General features: G+C 30.1%; 1 protein-coding gene across 1 annotated transcript; it reads right to left on the bottom strand.

The window, feature by feature from the left end:
• Nucleotides 1-9755: 9755 nt before the first annotated feature.
• On the bottom strand, nucleotides 9756-21032 carry LOC106685893 (cytochrome b5 domain-containing protein 1). The gene is made up of 3 exons (XM_014428876.2): nucleotides 20551-21032; nucleotides 11233-11454; nucleotides 9756-10021 (listed from the first exon to the last, which is right to left on the bottom strand). The coding sequence occupies exons 1-3, from the start codon at nucleotides 20812-20814 to the stop codon at nucleotides 9788-9790; spliced, it is 720 nt and encodes a 239-aa protein (XP_014284362.1). The 5' UTR covers nucleotides 20815-21032; the 3' UTR covers nucleotides 9756-9787.

Here is a 21032-nt window from a genome sequence, read left to right as displayed (position 1 = left end):
TATGTAATTAGATTATCAATTAACCAGGTGATTGAATTACCATATTATTATCTGATGCTATAACCTAGTTAGAATTAGTGTATTAATAACCATGCTGTATTTAACCAAATAAAAGCTTACTAAGTTTTATCTTGTTTTATTACAAGCAATTCTACTTTAGTATTTTTATGATATTAATTTGTAAAAATGCATAAAACCTTTTTTTATTCAACTTGATCATTCTTTAGTCGATTCACCAAATGTTTTCTCAAATGATGGACCTTTTTCAAACCTTAGATCCAAGCTTATATTTATTATGTATATGCTAATTCCGGAATCAAAGTTTTAATATACTTTTGGAGTTCATTCAATGGTATGGTTGGTTTATCTATATTCAAAATCGACCATTCCTAATTATCCTTTTATTTAGCTCTTTTATTAAATTATATACTCTACATTAAAGTATAGAGTTTAAAATCTAAAACTATACAGTTTTTATTTAATTTCTTTTTACCTATGACAATAAATAATGAGGCGCATTTTTTAATGGAGTCCTCATGGAATAATTGGCTAAAACAGTTAGTCAATTGAAACAAACATTCAATTGTTGATTGAAAACTAATTACTTTGTGTCTTACTAGGTCGTACATGGTGGGGGAATGAAAAATCGATCATTTTTAATTTTTTATTAACACAAACACATTTGATCCAAATTCACTCTTAACATTCATTTCCAAAAACTCTCCAAAGTTTCGGCCTTCAGGCCATTTTCTAGGAGACGACCTTAAATATTGATGTCATATTCTCTAAAAATGTTTTCCTGTAGGTTAGTAACCTATTTATGTTATGAATGATGTCAGTAAGAGTAAATAGTTCAAAAGTTTCAAGTTTAAAATATAAAAAGTTTTATATGATATGGGCAATTATCCTCCAGGAAAATTTATTTAGAGAATATGACACCAATATTTAAGGGCTTCTCCTTGAAAATGACCTTAGAGCCGAAACGGAGAGTTTTTGGAAATAAATGTTGAGAGTAAATTTGGATCAAATGTGAAATATGTGTGGATCAAATTTGTGTTAGTAAAATAAATCGCTCTCAAACAATCATTATAATACATCATTAATTTATTTTTTTTATTAACTACTTATAAATCTATTAGTAGGTAAAATATAAAATAAAAGTAGTAGTGAGGTAAAATATAGCCTCCATAGCAGAACAAAAAGATTGGAATAGTTCTTATTTTTTCCAAAGACCAAATCTTCATGAAGGGCGGAACTTTTTCCTTGATAAAGACATAGAGAGATAGAAACCTCAGATATACCACTCAGAGATAGACGTGTAACAGACAATGCAGATCGCAACACTACCTGTAAATAAATAAAATGCTGCTAGTATCCCAGCTAATTTGTCAACAAAGTAATCATATAAAATAATTTTTGTTATCACTGGTTGAATTTATTCCGACGATATAGCCATCTACAGTAGTTCAAAAAATGCAGAGACAGCTCTACAGCGGGCAGAGAAGGCTTGTACGGAAATAAACAAGAATCTCGGAGGGGTATATATTACAGTTAATCCCAAGAAGACCGACTATATTATTTTCTCCTTCCAGAGAACAAGCTTCCTCTACCTAAAGTGTATAAGGTTGCAGGGTACAAGAATTGACTAGCAGTATATCTGGGTGTTATCCTTGACAGACACCTGACGCTTGCTCGTCACTGATATAAGATGATCAAGCAGACCAGGATCAAGTCGTATATGCTTTATCTCCTATATGCTACATCTCCTAATCTTTCTCACCGCGTCATATTAATAATCTACAAAAGTGTGATGAGGCCAGCAAAGGAGCACCTATGCTGACCAACATAGAACCTTCAACGGTCAAGAGGCTCCAACAGTTTCAGAGCGTTATACTGGGACGTATAGTAAAACATACTTCACTTCTAAGAGTAAAAATGGACCACTTCAATACGACATTCGAACTACCGACGGTGACAGAATTTATATCGAGGAGACACATCAGATTTTTTGACAGCCTTCAGTACTGTACGAACCCATTATTTAGGGCACCAAAAAAACGGCCAGACACACAAACAGACTCAGACTCAACTGAATACAAGTAAATAAATTATTTGAATCAACATACCTGGTGAGCCCCATCACCAACAGATATAAACAAAATAAAGACTACTCATTACCAAATAATAAACTTTCCTCAGTCCCCTCTTAAAATTCATTACTAGAATGCAGAAAAAAGGCTACCTTTAACTCTATTTAATCATCACTTCATCCACGCACACCCACGGGGCTTAAAAGAAAAAATAATTGTCTGAATTATTAATACTATAATCTAAATCATTTATTTATTTGTATTTATGGGTAAATATGGAACATTAATAAATTATTTTGTTTACTCCTGTAGCGTTTGTGTCTAGATAGGCCTTCTCTAAATATTTAATGTATCATGTCCTTTTTATATTCAATTACTAATTGGTTAATCAGTAAACACCCAACAAGCCCCAAGAAAAGAAATCAGTTTTAAAATAATTAGATCTTAATGAGAATGTCATTATTATTAATTACTGTAAGAAAGTTTGGATAATTATTGAAGATGATTATCCAATGGCATCTACTATGAAAATATTTCAGTACAATAGTAATTTGATTTTCAAATTTAATGAATTTTTATTTAATTGCTTTATTTAAATTATGTCACTTTTATATAAAACAAAAATTACTATGATTGTTGTTTTTCGTTATCATAATCTAACATATTTTTGTACGTTAAAATATCTAGTATGCATGTCACGAAATCTCTCTTCAACTCTTTTTATTTTTTTTTTCCATGACATTCATTTTCTGGTGGTTTTTCCGGGATTCTAGTTCCCTTTATTGCAATTAGTTTGTGGTCAACCTCTTTGCCTTAAATGTTTTCTTTAATATCAGTTCTTTATTAGACTACTGCATTTTACTCCTCTGCATCTTACTTCAGTTATTCTTTCATGGGACTTTGATAGGAAGGCGTGAAGGAAATATATCAGAAAACATCAACACAAAGTCACATGGATAAAATATATATAAAACAAATAACATTAATATGCAAATAAAACAAATAGCAAGCAGTATACGTAAAATATAAACAAGAGATTATAAACATCATATATGTGTTATATGCTTATTCATGTGAGAGTGTTATAAGTCAATAGATGAGAGTAAATTCAGTTCAGGCACAGGTAGATTAAAACAAATCTTGTTCACCAACTTTTCACCATTACATTACTAATTTTCATTTTACTATCACTTCATAAAATCTCAGATTTATGTTATTCTTTCTGTTTATATATAATGACATTTTAATTCTAGAATATATGGTATTTTGTATTGAATGGTTCATAAAATTTATTAGCAGTAGAATTAAGATATGTGATAAATTTAAATGTCGATTTCTCATAAATCTATATAGATTTTTAATACTGAAGTTTCTTGGATCGGAGAATGATAGTTACTTGATATTAATGCACTTATACGGTCTAACGCCGTTTTCATAGTAAATAGAATTCGTAGTATAGGATCCGTATACCGGTGAAAAGTCATGAAAAAAATATCAAATTCATATTTTTGATTTTGTCTACGCTTAAATTGCATTATGCCTGCTCAAATTTAAAACTAATCGAATATAGCCGACTCAATCAAAATTATATTTTCTAAAAATGAGAAACAATTAATTCCAAACTAAAAATATCATATCCATTGTTAAACAATAAGGTCATCGCTAGATATGGTTAGATCCTTAAATTATTATTTTTTTAAAAATTATTAAACTATTTAATTATAATCGTTCAAGTTTTTGCGTGTAGTTTTAGGACATTTGTTAATATCCAAATTAACTTAACTTAGTTTACTTTATTTAAACTTTATAATAATAAATAGTTTAAACTTTATTTTCCCTAAACTTCGATAATCCAGTTATTTGCTTACACATAAATATGTATTGCAACCTGGCGTAACAGAATTAAGGGAGTTTGAAGCAAGCAAAGTTTAAATTAGGTAGGTGCTAGAGACGCTCCAACAAGCAGACATACTAAAAACAACGTGTGCCTTCTCGTTGACGGCTACATGCTTTTGAATACTTTTTCGTATTATTTAAAAGAATAGGGTTATCATAACGTAGCATTTTAGAAGTTCATTAGTGATCTAAATGCTTTGTGAAGGTCCTTTCAAAAACTTTTTTTTATACAAAATACAATACTCTTATATAACTGACGTTTCATAGTATTCCTCCGCCTTTATTTTATTTTTTGTGTTTAATATTATATAATAATACATAATAATAACAATAAAATTCATATAATATTATATTTACTGGTTCAGATATGTTCCGTATGACTGCTAACGTCCATAAATAATTTATTCCTTCAATATTGTACAAAACTTTTTTTTTTAATTAAAGGGATGAACTCAGCTAGTGGTGACTTCGTGTTTCCCTTTTAAAAAAAAATCGTTTTTAACAATATTGGCAAAATAAATTAAATATAGATGTTAAGGAGCTTAGGAAACACACCAGATTTTTTTTTTTAAGGATTTATTTATTGTTATTTACAACTGTATACATATATACACATCAAGTAAATTTCCTGTAATTAAGGATTTTACGAAGGATTTTGGACTGTAAGGATTGGATTCGAGAGGAATTAGATGGTTTAGTGGAGCCCATAGCTCAATTCCGTATGACACTAGAATTAGTAAATGTAATTATATATCGTTATAAAAAGGAAATGGACACTGAAATCAAGGGAGTATTTTGAAATATCTGTTTTAAAATAAAATAATAATTTTAGTTTCAATAATAATAATTTCAGTTTGTATCTTAGTTTTAAATTGGGACTTTCCGATAAGTGAAGGATGTATATTATATGAAAATTATAATTGCAAATATGCTTTAATGATTGCAGCAATTATTACTAAATCCCGTCACCTCTTAAAATTGTGTTAGTATAACTATTCTGTCTCTTATTTAAGGATGTTTAACAAACTAAGTATATACTCCAAATATTTTTATTAATTTAAAGTAGGTGTGAAGTCCACATTAAAGTGTTAACTTTCTTGTCAATTTATTGAATTAACAGTTCTGGTACTATATTACATCAAAATAAAATGTTTTTCCACCAAAACAGATAACATATCATTTAACTGTTTAGGAAATTTTTGTTTAACTCATGACAATCGTATTCCAAAACTGGGAATTAAATAAAAAAAAATTATTCTGAAACTAAATTTTAGGTTTAGATAAAACAATAAGTGACCTATGTTCAGCTGAAAAAAAAAATCGTAAAAAGCAAATTTGTAATTTCTATCTGAATATTACAAGGATTTTAAATGACGCTAAAAAAATCTATCCTTTGACCTAAAAAAAAAATTGTTCCTTAAATACATTTTATACGATTAGCAACTCATTTTTTATTATTCTACACACAAAAAAATCAATTGAGATATTTAAATGACATTTAAGTCCCTACTAAGTAAAGGCTATGAGAACAAAAATTATTAGAACTTTTTTTTTCTCGGTTCTTTAGGAGCATAAGCGAGTACCTGTGGATACATGACAACAATTTTTAAAACCAGTATCATCGAAAATAGTCACATCGAAATTTCTATTCCCTGTCTATGGTCTATCTTTCTTAGAAATAGGGAATCTTGTCATTTGGTGCATTCTAATATGTTTTTATTTTATCCTGTTATTATTTTGCTCTTTTACATTTAGCCTAATTGGGTCTAGAACTTGTGTTATCTATGTGTGATCACCTATTGTTTGAACTACTCTGCGATTCAGGAGAAATGAACACTGTTTCTCTTTTAACTGAGTGGACAATTCTTTATTAGTATTACAGCACAATACGAATCTTGCAACCACATACATTCCAACGTTCAGTAATTCCATTATAATACCCGAAATACCATCGGTCTTAGCGATTTCAAAATAAATGTTGTGAAATTTGAGATTGTTCGCAACTAGGATGGAATGGAATATCTAAGAAGATGGACATTTGCAGTTGACTTTACCACATTAATATTTTTATTGACTGTATTCTTAGTTGCAAAAGAAATTAATTATACAAAATGACAGAAAATTTTAACTGATTTTTATGTTGTAGTTTTTTTATGTGCTGAAACCGAAAATAAATTCTTTTTAATCCTAACGTAAATTTTATCAAAGATTATACGACAAATTCTCGAGGAGAAATACCTTATTTTTTCTTTTTTTTTTCACAAAAGTGAAGAAAATCTTTAACAGCACCAAATGATTAGCATCAAATTTTCAAGATAACAAAATGACTTTATATTTTACTAAATTACACAAATCCTACTCTACAAGGCCAATTTAAATTTCACCTATAAAACAATATGTTTGTAATTTTTAAAAAGGGAAAAATAGTCTTTTCAAAGGTACCAAACAATTTTAATTTAATATGGTCTCAAAGTATACACGGATAATGAATGTTTAAAGTTAAGGAATTGTCCAAACTCTTTACGGCAAGCGAGAAATGTTTATTTTTTAAATTTTTGTTGGAGATTTTTGTATTTATTTTTTTTTCAACTTATTTCGTTATGTTCAAATTTTGTTGTTAATCTTATCCTCTGTACATGTTTTTGAAAAAATGCTCTGATCTACATAGTCCTATATCACTTTTTTCTATATTAATCATTTTTTTCAGGATCTGAAATAAAAATTTGTACTGTTGAAAAATGGAATTCATTTTCGGTTTCAGCAGACTAAAAAATCTCGCAAAATTACCAAATCAAACTTCCAAAGGTTTCTTTTTTTAGACTTAAATAATTATAGAAAATTTAATTTTTCACTAATTTTCCGATTAGAAATTTATTGATTTGGTCCCTACATTTAGCATCAAAGGGTTATTTAACAGAGTGCTTCTAAATTGAAAGAATTCCACGAAAGGTCCCGACCCCGGAACATCTATCTTCCTATTACGAAATGCGTTGCTAAAAGTAGATTTTACTAGGAGGGAACTCTAATGGTAGGAAGAGGTACACAATGAAGTTAGTCCTGCTTCTTCCTTCTTCGGAATCTAATAACAGATGATATTACAACGTTTTGTTCCACCAGGGCCACATCTCATAATCAAGCTAGTACTATTTAGTGAACAGAGTACTAATTGAGATGCAAACATCTAGATCTAATAACTAGATAAAAGGTCGACAAGAATTTACATGAGTGAAGGAGAATTTAACATGGCTTATACAAGGTATGGTTTGTGTTCCCGTATTTAATCATAGTATATTTCGAATGCTTTCAGTGTACAAGCTATGATTTGATGTAATATGAATGATGTATAAAAGTCTATATTTATGTAATATTAAAAAAAAATCATTAGTTATAGAAAATAAACATCGAACCATTTATGAATACAATGTAAAAAACAAAAAGGATAAACTAGCGAGTGAACGTTATATTATCTAGAACCAAAATGAAAATATCAAGATAGTTTAATTCATTAAATTATTACTTTATGAATATTTAGTAATTTCTAACGTAAAATAAAGCACAATAGTTAAAAAAGAACAATAATTATACGATATATAATAGAAATCATTACTAGGTATGTAGTATCTAATAACCTGGTTGCTCCCATTATTAAATAAGTTATTTACTTATTTAAAAATATATATTTATTTTTTCATTCTATTCATTACAAAAGATTGATCTACATGACTATTATAAGGCCTATCTGGACATACGGAGTTGAGCTTTGGGGCTCCACTAAACCATCAAATTCCTCCAGAATTCAATCCTTTAATGCTCCTTACTTTGTCACAAATCAAGTCATCCATCAGGACCTCAATATTCCATATGTTGCCGATTTGGCCAGAACCAGATACCGTTCCTTCCATAATATTGTTTCTAATCTGGCTTCTCCTTGATTACCTAATAATCCTCCTAGGCGTCTGAAAAGAAGATGGCCTCGAGATCTTCTTCTCTAGAAATGTTATTGGAGTTCTATCAGTGGGTAGATTCTCCACATGTTTTTATCATGTCACTATGTCACCTACAGCAAATTTACTTGTTGTATATATGTGTATACAGTTGTAAATATCAATAAATAAATTATTAAAAAAAAAAAAAAAAAATTCAATCTAAATTTCATATTAAAAATATAGTATTAAAATTTAAACTATTAGGTTTCTTTCCTTTTTTTAAATTCCTACTCCTGTACAAACATATTGAATTAAATATGTACCAACACAATCCATGAAGGATCTAGTCCAATGATTGTGCGAGGAAGTGATTTGGTCAGAATCACGCTCGACCGCCATATTTCTACCCAATTTAAGGTACCTATTTTATGAGTCTGGTTGGACCCCGGAGGATTTTGTTTTTAGTTACACAGTGTTCTCACGACTAGAAATAATTATCTGCCACAGCTGCATGTGAACCCAAGTCCTTGAAGTTTGTAGCAATGGCTGACCAATGAGCTACCCATTCCCACACACATACATATTCAGAAAAAATACAGTTTTAATTTATTCTATACTTGATTTTATTCAAAATTATTTACTGCCAAATTAACTATTATTTTTTTTCTAATTTTCATGGTACTACATGGTTGATAAACTTATTCATTTCGTAGTATGTGTTATATTTTACTGTGATAGTAGATAAATACAATAAACTTATATAAAAGTTGTGGAAATATAATGATGATAGTGGATATAGTGTGAAAGGAGTCGGCTTCTATACTCGGGCTTGATGTAGTGTAGCTAAATCCGATATGGAATACAGAAGATAATATTTCCGAAGATAATATTATAAACCGATGCCTAGTGATGGAGAAGAGAGCTTCTATCTCGGTATAGAAAAATTTTCCTTCTGTGTATTTTGAAGGAAAAAGAGCTTCGATGTGGTATTATAGTTTTTCACTTTACTAACATTTATCATTCATTTTTCTGTTCTAGTAAAGAATAATATTTGGTTTAAAAAATAATAAGTGCATATTTTTTCTATCTCTAAAGTTGACGTAGACTAATAGATTATTCTATTTCATGAAGTAGATTAATGAAAAAATGTTGTTTTTTTATCTTTTTAGCTCTGATGAACCCCTACAAAGTGGGATGAAACGTCAACAAATAAATAATTCTTAACTATTTTTGGTATTCTTCTGACCGCACCTCTGACCATCTTCTTCATGGTTTGGAATAATACGGTCAATCAATTATATATATAATATTTTTAATAATATTTCTAATTTCAAAATTTTAACATTTCACTTTTGCAAAAGTATAACAGAAATAAAAAAAAAAATGTACTAGAATTTACATTCCGCTCCTCATCATTTATTCAGTGGTAAATTGTTATAGGATCATATTTAAAATACAAAAAATAATTTTACCGAGTTAGCTGAAAGGCTCATACTAGAAAATGCGATCAGACAAGCAAAATGAGTAACACTCAACGCTTGCGTTAGTTAGAACTCTGTTAAAACCTGGCATCTTGTTTGTTTTTCGTCATTCTTCATTTACCACTTTCTATATTACGTATTTTTATTTTAAATGAATTACATTAATATTTATGTTAAATACATTTACAACATTCTGTGTTATCTACTATTTTTTCTAATATCTGGTTTTCCAACAGTTTATAATAAAGCTATTATAAAAGGTTAAAGCTAGCCGGAAATTTGTTTTCAATCTGGAAAATAGATTTCTCCTTTTACCAGTACAATTCAATCCTTATCAATAAATAGAAAATAAAAGATTTTCTGTCATGGGTTTTTATTTGTTTTAAGTAATATTTCAATTACAGAGGAAATCGTCCTTGTAGTAAAGATCGAGGCAAGGAATGTAGAAACATTCAGGTATCTGGACATCTCTCATCGCTGGCCGAATGTCCTCTATGCCGTTATCGGTCAGGGTTTTGTTCATCTTAACCTTCTTACCCTCGAACTTCCACACATAGGAGTTGTAGGCAGAGTTGTAAACTTTGTAGCGATCAGCGATACCGCCACCGATAGTGTCTTCTTCGCAAACCTTCAAATGACCAACAATATTATTTTTTAACCAGAATTTAATAATATACAGGAGGTTTTGGGATCTGATCTAACGATAAAATATCGATTTATTATTAGTATGGTAAGTATACTATTAAAACCGATGGTCGTGAAACAATAATTAGGCCTGATTTGCGACCAGCAGGTAACTAGAGATCTATATCCGATAAATCCTTGGAATTTTGACGCACAAAGGAAATAGATTCCAGCATTTCTTAAGCCTATTCTTAAAAACTCTGGAGGCTGATATGTGTTTATAAAGCCTTATACCTAGTGATGAATTCCAATAAAAAAGAGGAGGAATCCTCCATGTTTTCCGATTTGTGGGCTAATTTATATACTTTATGTCAGGTGGTGGAAACCAAAAACATTTTTAATGTTTCAATAAATTAAATTGTATCCCATTTTAGTGTTACACAGTTTTTATTTATCCATTATTCAACGTTTCGACCATCCTAATGGACAATTTTAAATACAAATTTACACTCCAGGAATAATTAAAAAACTTTTTTCAGGCTATTCTGCCCAGGTCATCAATTTCAGTCAAAATTACCCCATTTTCCACTCTTAACTAAAACTTTTAATTACAAATTAATTTAACACTATTCTTATCACAACAATATTGTTACTTCATGCTCATAATAGCTTAGGGGTAATGTCATAAACTCTGTTAGAAGAATGAAATAAATGTAGGCAAGCCAATACAGGAGGAAAAACTAATTAGACAGCAGAAGAAGCTAAATGGATTCCTTTAGAAAAATATTTCCCATAATTGGAAAGATCAAGAAGTATTATATATTTTTATTTTAATTGTAGAGTACAATTTTATTTAAGTGAGACTTGGTCGTTGTGCCGATGGATTAATGAACTGCTAATTTATGCCAGCGGTTGAACTGGGTGACATGGCTACTCTGCACACAGAATTTTGGATTTTTTTTAAAGGTTCATTTTGATTCGCACAAGCTGAGAAACAAACAGAACTTTTCTTCAAAACAATCTGTACCTATAATCATAGGATAGCAAACAATATATTAAGAAGTATTTATAAATAGTTTAATTTTGTTTTATAAATTAAATATATGTAAAAATTATGGTCCATGTACCCATAAATCTAATGTATTTCTAGTCCCAAACATGTATGTGGTACGTATATATTTTTGTACTTGTCGGAGCATTAATTATATTACTAACCGTAAAGGTAGCCTCCATTTTGGTCAGCATGTTCCGAACCCGGATTGGCCTCTCGTTGGCTGTCAGCCTCCCGATGAAGTAGCGCTTGTCCTTCCACCAGGGCACTAGCGGAGTCGGGAACCAGTAAGGACTCGGCAAGTAGTTCTCGCATAGGTGGGGTATGTTACCGTGAGGTAGGTAAGGAACCAGCTCCATCGTTATCGGGTGGACGAATGTGAGCAACTGTAACATTTCGCTATTCAGGTATATCACGCTAGATCTAATACTACATTTGGTAGGGTTTGATTGTGGTGAAATACGTTTTCTTCTAAACCATTCATTAGGTTATATTTTACTGCATGATCCATTTTATTGTAAAGTAAGTACTATTTATTTTTTTTTTCCTTTTTAAACTCAAACTTTAGAGAGATTAGTAGAGTTATTTACGAGTTCTAAAATTTATTATTTATGTTATGTAATACTAATAGTGGACAGTTTTTCATACGAAGGTTTTAATCACCATTTCACTCTTCCTTACTCTCTTCCTGTACAGAAGTATATTACTATAACTATACAGTACTCCAAATGCTATATATTGGTATAATACATAAAAAATACAGTCCCCGAGCTGTACTATGTCCACATTATCAATGCGGCTTTTATCTTGTAGATACGGATCTCAATTTCCTAATAACTCATTGATTTTTTTTTTCTAATCTGATTTATCATATTTCTACTCTGCTGAAGGCAAATTCATATTCACCGTTTAATAGCTTATATTTTTAATTAGAAGTAAATAATTGTAAATCTGTAAAAATTTTTATGTTAAGTGAAAATTTACCAAATATTTTGATTTTCTTATATATAGTAAAAATCTATTTACTATTGTCAACGTTTCGGCCAGAATTTCAGGCCTTCATCTGGACTAGAAACGATAACCAAGATAACCGTAATGGTGAAAAGTAAATAAAATATATCAAGAAACATAAGAAGACAATAGATAATATACATACGTAGTATTGAAAAAATGTATAATGTAATATTACAAGTATATTGAAACTCTGTGAATTTTATAATATAAAATTAAAAACGATAGAATAAAAATAAAAATACGTAGATATGGAAATCAACTAAGTAAATACATATACAAATCGGAAATTATTTATAATTAAAGTAATGCAAAAAATATGTGTATAAATAAAAAGTGTAAATGTAATTAATTAAATATATAAGCATAATTACAAAATTAAAGAAGTAAATATAACATTTTATAAATTGATATTAGTAAGTAATACAAATAACAGTCGTTAGATGTGGTGAACATAACTTAATGAAGTGGATGAGGAAGAAAGAATAAGGAAAGAAAAAGATAGAATAAAAGACAGTTAATAAAAGAAATCTACCATCTATAGCCAGGTTTCAAAACTAAGTAAACTAGTGCAATCGGAAAATCGTGTATTTCAAAAATCTCTTTGAGAAATCAGCTAGCGCAAATGCTTATAGAAAACGATAAACTAAAGTACAAAGACAACTATAAACTACTAACTGTTAATAAGAAATAATATCTAACTGAAAATAAATATTTAAACTTATTTTGGACATAAAACGGAGTAATATTTATTTTTATAGAGAGTGTACCATTTTGATTACTGCAGCAATATAGTTTCCTAGAAGAACAAAAAAAAATAGATATACATAATTTGAACCGCAAGTACTAGGAAAAACAAATTTCAAAGGTTTATTAACATTATTCTTTTTTCGATTTATATGTTTATTCGGCTTACTAAAGGTATAACATTTTCTGATGTATAAGTAAATCGATCTTTTCCATTCTTATGCTTGGCATACATTTATTTTAATTACGTTTCCTGTGCTAGTGGCGTTTATTCAATGCATGGGAAAATCATTGAAGTATTCTATTTATAATATCCACAATTCTTGGTTTTCATTACAGCGACGCTCTTTCTGCCCCTTGTAGTTATTATTTATTTAAATTTTGATTCTCAAGAAATTTAATATCAACATGTTTAGCTCAATCCAATTATTCCGTCTGCAGCTCAGTTTAATATTATTCTTAGTACTGTAAAACAATTTTGATAATATAGTTATTTTAACTTGTGTTTCAAAAGAATTTGACGAAAATTGTTAATTCAATTCAATTTATATGTTACTTTATCCGAAAACAACGAATAATTTTAATATATCTGTCATATTTTATCTTAAATAATTATTTGCAGGAAAAACATTCGACAAAAGAAAATTTGAATGGAAAAATGATTTAGAAGTTTATATTTATATTTTAAAATAGTTTATGGCACATCAAACTATATGTAATTAGATGTGCCCTAAAACATTTTTTTTTATCATATTTTAAATAACTCATTTTTGTTTGTGAATAAAAATTATTTCTCATACAACTGAATCTTTATTCAAATAATGCCTAACCCTGGTTAAATCCAAGGATGTGGGCAGTAATTTTACTATCGGTTTATAATATTATTTCATTGCGCTCTAGCAAATATATCCTTTTATCGGTTTACGATACTAGCTACATAAATTTACTCAGGGGCTGTCTGTAGCTTAAGGATTTAAGGCGTTTACCATAGCAATCTCGTTACTGCAGCAGTGCCGATTCAAATCAGGCTTCAAGGGGCCGACTTTTGTTTCGTAGTTGTCCCATGAAATGAAAACTTGACCCCCTTACCATGGTTAGAATAGGCCGGTAACCTGTTAGTTTAGTCTGGCAGGAGTAAATAAAAAAAATACAGATTGTTACGCAGGAAATAAAGAAAATCTGTTGAAAAGATTACGTAGTTGTATATATGAAAGGTATTTTCAATTTATCACTGGTCCTGCTCATGATGTGGTATCTATTGTCTGAAAGAAGAACAACTTTTGACAGATACAGAACCCTTTATAAACTATAATTCAGCTCTCTTTAGAAGTTTTCCTTTCCATCATTGAGACAAGATAAAAGTTTTCACCGCTATCAATCTCAGCATCGGACTCGGGAAATGGTAGCGAAGGCCCTACCTCACTCATACATCAACCGGACCCCAGTTTTTTTTTCTCAAATCAGCTCATGGCAAAAACCGCCGGTGAGTGGGTGGGGTCCGGTCAGCTTAACACCCTCTCGTAGTCTTAGTCAGGAATAATCAGGACCTAAAGAAATATTATGGTTCCTTTTTTTTTTGTAATCGAACATAGATCAAAGAAAAATAACCCCTCGTTATAACAAAATGTTATATTCTCTCTTGACCCACTCACTTTGGTTAGAATAAGTTGATTACTCCTCGGATAACCCCTATGAAAGAAAGGGGCAAGAAAAAAAATATATTTTCTTAGTATGAAACTAGAGATGATGTTTTCCTAGTAGTGATTATTTATCATTGTCTGAAATAATACCAATTCCTTTTATTCACCAGACTACTTGCTTATACCACCACCATTATTTTAAAATACCAAGTCATCAAAGGTATACAATGAGCCAAATAATAGTAGATACTATTTGCTAAGGGTAATATATTCTTTAATGAAGCAACTTGCGATTAACATCCTTAAAACTTCATGCACCTTTTATTTATTAATTTGATGACGTTTCGGGCTACATATTGTTCATTTCCAAATCAATTACTAGTGTTACCTTCGAATTGTCACTAAAATATATTCCATCAAATTATGAATTTTTGCTATAATTAATTCATCTCGGCAGAATTCGCTGTTGCATTTTTCAGTTATGTTTGCAGTTATTGATAAATAAACGATAGTATGAAGATTTAAAGGTGTTTGACGTGTCTCTGTAAAATTAAAAAAATACTTCAAGACTATTACGAGTAAACATTTAAACAAATGAAAATTCAAAAGAAGTATAATCAAAAGCCTTTTTTTTTTATATATTAACTTTGCCTACAATATTACAATAGATATGTATTATTGTTTATAATAATTATTGTTATTGTGTTTTAAAAATACAAGATGACGCCTAATTGATCAAATTTTAATTGCAATCCAACAAATCGAAGGAAATAAATAAAATATTTTATTGCTCAAAGTATTTCCTATTTTTTTTCGATTGTTTATATTTAATGATATTTTTTTTTTATTTTGGTATTTCATATTATTAATTAACGGTGTCTTATATGTTACTGAGATTTGAGTAACATTAATTTAAATTGTATGCACCGATTTTTGTTGACAGCGCGATTCTTTTCTATGGTGTTCATTTCTTTTATATTTCGTTGGGAATTTATTTTCCGATGGTTTATAATTTTGCAGGTATTCAATTTGAATCGTGTGATGGCATATTCGTTCGTTTAAAAATTGTCTTTCTTTTTTTCACTTTATGGCATGAATATAAGAACCATAAAATTTCAAAACGTCACCAAAATTGTTTATTATTTACTAAACCTCAAGAATATTTGTGTCATTAACATTCTCCAAAGTCCCGCTGCCCATGTTCAGTTAAACCTCGGCCTTAGTTCTGCTAAATATTTGCTAAAGGCAACCATTCCCAATGAAATTGATATAATTTTTTAATCAGCAAGTCTTAAATTATAAATATGATTCATTTTCTTGCACAACCTCAAATACTGTTTAAACCTAATAACTTTATTGTATAGAATAAGTTTACGATCATTGTTCGTAAATTGGTGAGGACGGAGGAAAGTTACGACTTGAGTCAGCTGTTACGATTTCAGCTGACCGAGTCTGTGAAAGAAATCATCTGATTCGAATATATATATATATATATATATAGAAAAACTAGACTCAATAAAAACAGTGTATTACTGGAGTTCGACTGTGTTATCTCATTCTGTTTTTTGTTTTTTTTTAACGTTTCGCTCTCGCCGATACTTAAGTTATATACATATATGTTAAGGTATAATGACACCGGATATTGGTCATAATATCGGTTAAAATCTCTAGGTATATCTACATAGGTAAACATAAGCTAAACCTATATACATATACAATTACTACAGACAATATAGTAGTATACTTTTTGTACTTCCGTGCGTCATTTCTCGCCTTCTTTTCCATTTTTTTTTATAGTTCTTACCCGTGACCGTAACTTTATGTATATATATATATTGTATGATAACGTATATATTATATATTATCCTTTCTACTTCCTTTTGTACAAAAGTTTATTACATGAAAAAAAGAAAAAAAATATTTATGTTTCTTTAATGAGAGTATTTTTACCAGAAAAAACGGCTTAAAATGGTGGGCCCAGTAATATTCCGGGTCAATGTTTACACCTCTGTCTAAGTAGACTTGCCTTTCACTTGAAGTTAGGAACCCTTTCAAAGTAGAAGTAAAACCCGCCTGAGAAAATTCGTTTTGTACTTTGATAAAGCTTTCAATGAGCCGTCCGTGTTAATTCTGTTCATTTATAATATTGTGGTAAAGAAGTAGTAAAGAACCCCTGGTTTTATCTGGGGCTGTAAAAGCTGTAGCGGGTGTTTTGGTTCCCAGGATTAATTTTCTTTTTATTTGAATATTCTCCTAAAATTTTAGAGACTAGCATTAATTTTTCTAAGGTTTCATAATGTCATATTTTAAAAAATCCCTTATTTATTTCCTATAAATAAGGTTTCTTTTATATACAAATGTATACATCTCAAACATCTCACAACTATTCGAAAACGATTAATTAATTTATTCGTTAGTTGTATGTGGAAACTATACATCTGTTAGGCCCAACAAAAAGATTTATTTTTGATGACCTTTTGTCTTTTGTTTCTTTGTAATTAAAACAGCTGTTACCAGTTAGTTGGCTAAAATATTTCATGAGATGGGCATTTATTGTGTATGAGTGCGGTTTATGAAGATCTTGTTCCATGGACAGTTTGGAATGACAGACTACTCACGAATCAAGCTAATGGGGATTCTTAGACAGTCTAATTCATGTTTTTTGAGGTATTACATGTATTAATTTGCTAACCTGCACTCCCCAGGTGCAAACTCGATTCCTCACCGATCCTCTGTCATTGTTTTGGAGTCTACTGCAAATTTTATGAGGCACCAGATTTGTGTCGATTTCTGGTGATTTTAACCATGTACCGGCTCACTTGCACAGTTTAGCCTCCGAGTCTTTTGGGTAGAGTATTGCGTGCCATCACTCACCAAATGGTCACTAGCTCTTCACCGTTTGGACGACGGCGCCCATCTTGGAAGAGATTCGGAGATTTGTGTATTTTTATTAGATATGCGCACACCGACGAGCTTTTATTCTTCCATCTTCTGCGAGTGACATTCTTTTTAGTACAAGAGCCGGGAAGAAAAAAAACAGTTGTCTCATCCAATAACAAATAGTACAGGAGCCCAAGAGGAGAATAAAGGCAGTTATCTCACCCCAATTTTTGATTACTTTAATGAAAACTAGGTATAATTGCTAGTCAAAATTGATGAGCCTGCCAAGTAGGTAGAGGGAATAAAAATGGCGACTATTTCAAAACCTTAAAAAAACATTAATTTTTATTTGGAGATCAATATTTTAAAAACTACCAACAACACTAGAAAATCTAAGAGAACTCTATTTAAAAAAGAGTAAATTTTCTGAAATATTAGCCCTTAAAGAGCTATTTACATCCAATAGTTTTCGAGATATAGCTTTTTAAAAAGCAAAATTTCTTTAAAATCCACTGAAAGATTAGTGGTTAGTTAATTTATTTGAGAAATCTATATCTCAGGAACTATGTGACGTACAGATGTCTATAAGCACCCAAATTAAAGCTATTTGTGTGGACTATAAAGAAGTTTATGACCTTTACCTTCGTAGGAATAGTAGTTTTCATATTTGCTTAAATAAATTGATTTATAGTTGTTCGGACAATATCTTTGATTTATGAAAAACTTCATTTCAGAAACCATTGGACGTACAGATGTCTGCCAGCGCTCAAATTAAAACTAGTTAAATTTACTACAAAATAGTTAAAAATGTTTAATCTTTGTAGGAGTAGTAGTTTTTATGATATTTGAGAAAATAAACTCACAAAATGCTTATTTCTTGTTGTTCGCATAAAATGTTGGATTTTTGAAAAAATATATCTCTAGATATCTCCATAAGACGTATATACATATGTCTGCCAACACTCAAAACAAAGGAAATTTAACTTACTATAAAGTAGTTAGCTCATGACATTTTTGTGAAATGTTGATTTTTTTAAAGCTATATCTTGAAAACTATTTAACATAAATAATTTTATTAGAGCTCATATTTTAGAAAATTTACTCTTCTTTAAATCGTTCTCTTAGGTTTTCTTGTGTTGTTCCTACATTTTAAGATATAGAGCTCCGAATGAAAAAATAATTTTTTTTATCGCTTTGAAACAGCCGCCATTTTTTATTTCCCCTACCTATACTTGGCAGACTCATCAATTTTGACTAGTAATTATACATAGTTTTCATTAAAGTAATCAAAAATTGGGGTGAGATAACTGCCTTTATTCTCCTCTTGGGCTCCTGTACTATTTGTTATTGTATCAAATATCGATTTTTTTTTGTTTTGTATTCATTGCATAATATTAGAGAGTTAATAATGTTTTTTTTCCGTTTATTCTTTAAGATTAAGTCTAATATTTATTTTATTTATTTATATTTCATATGCTTATAATAATTATAAATAGATTTTTTTGTTTTACTTTTCGGGATTCTGAACTGTTATCGTTGTAATGCCCACCACTTTTACTTTTAATCCTTTCACAAGATACGTTTTGAAAGTAAAAACTTTACCAGTTATTACACAATTGTTTTATTATTTTAATAATCATTTTATTATTATTAATTATTTATCAGTTAATTACCAAATAATAAAATATATGGTGTGCTGTAATATGATATGTTTCTTGAAACGTTCAGAATTTAGAAGTATTTTTTTAGTCTGTAAAATTTATAGCAGTGTTATAGAAACTGATTTTGAAATGTGTTCAGTGTTATTGTATATATAGTTTTTACTCATGAAAGCATTATGATTCTTTAAGTTATTTATAATTTATGATTCGTTTAGATATATAAGGAGATCATTTTTTCTTTGTTATTTCGATAGTTCATTATTGAAAATAATTTTTTTTGTAAATATTTTTATTCAAATTCATAATTGAAAATAATAATACATTCAGTAAATTTGACTTAAAATATAATGGAGTGATGCGGACGCGCAGAGGAACTACCCATTGGTAGCATTCTACTGACGTTTTTACATAAGCAGTTCTCGTGGGCATCTTCTTTTCAGGGACCTCGGAGTATTGTCATGAATGGAAGCGGGACCAAGGTTAGAAACTAGTGAGTGGGTTTGGGTAGTTAGGGAGTTTATAATAGAAGAAATGATCTCTGGTTCGTGCTAGTGCAGTTACACATGTAACATTAAGGTCTTTATGTATGGTTTTATTTATGAGAAAGTAAGCACCATTGAGGATTTTACGAAGGATTTTGGATTGTAAGGATTGGATACGGGAGGAATTCTTAGGTTTATTGTAGCTCCAAAACTCAACTTCGTATGCCCAGATTGGCCTTACAGTCATGTAGATCAGTCTTTTGTAATGAATTGGAAGTTTAGATCGTTTGTCGAAAACGCTATTTGCTATTTGCTGTAATAGTCGAAATCGACGTGCAGTTTCCTGTCTTTTCAGTCTTTGACGTTTGAGGTTTTAGATTAGTCTTTTCTCCAGATGTAGTCCAAGGATAATGCTGTCACCCTGTCAAATAGTTCATTTTATTACATTATTAAACGATACTATAGGGCAGTCGATAGGTTTACGACGAAGGGTAAAGATGGTTTGATGGGATTTATTTTAATCCTCCAAGTATGACACCATTCTTCGAGGGTTGTGATATGGGATTGGAGAGTTTGGAGGGGGGTTAATAAAAGGGTTTTTATTATCTGCGAACATACATATGTTATCAGCATACGTGGTGAGGACAGTGTTAGGATTGGTTGGGATGCCAGCTGTATAAACGGTGTGAAGGATGATACCAAGGATACTACCTTGAGGAGTACCAGCGGTCTGATTGAAAATAATAAATCAAAATATTAGTAATTGGCCCTTGGTTTTCAAAGTAACATTTTATATTTATATTATTATTTAAGACTACGTTCAATTTTTCCTCAACAGGGGTTTTAGCTAAGAACATGTATATTTTTTAAATGTGTTTTTGTTAAAAACTGTGACCTAAAAATTGGCCGTAATTTGTGGAACACACTCATATTTTCTTAAAACGTACGTGTACGATGTAATTATGTAAGTAAAATGCTGTGATCAAATAAGAAATTTCGGGTCATTTCATAATATTATAGCCAAGATTGACATAGTCTACATTTATTTAAGCGATACTTACTTCTCCTTGGTCATTGAACCAGTGAGATATGTCCTTGCCTGCTTCAGCGAGGATGGGACGGACATAGCTCTTGGTTATGTACCTCTGCACCAGGGGAGTCAAATCCCTCACAATCCTTCTAATCACTACCCAGCATTCCTCTGTTGTGTTCCTCAAAGCAACTTCCCCACGTTTGAAATAAGTACTCATCCATTTCTCAGCTTTTTTTTCTAGGGAATCGATGTCATCTTCATTTGATTCGTTGTTTTCAGTATTGCAATCCATTTCCTTGTGAATGACATTGGTGACCCTTACTTTATGTTGAAGGGATTAAGTCATTAGGAGTTCCCATGTTACTGTTGAAAACAATTTTCTTTTGAGTTTGTGAAGAAAAAAATATCTTCTGTCTTTATCCTTAATGAAAAATATCTAACTCAGAAAACCTAACCTGAAATTGCACTTTCGTTTAACTTAATTGCATTTAATTTGATTTACCATATCAT

Source organism: Halyomorpha halys, unplaced genomic scaffold (genome assembly GCF_000696795.3).
Source record: "Halyomorpha halys isolate HHAL.00 unplaced genomic scaffold, Hhal_1.1 Scaffold752.1, whole genome shotgun sequence".
NCBI classification, from domain to species: Eukaryota; Metazoa; Arthropoda; class Insecta; order Hemiptera; family Pentatomidae; genus Halyomorpha; species Halyomorpha halys.
The sequence above is the reverse complement of the archived record's forward strand: the minus strand, read 5'-3'. Positions and strand labels throughout refer to the sequence as shown.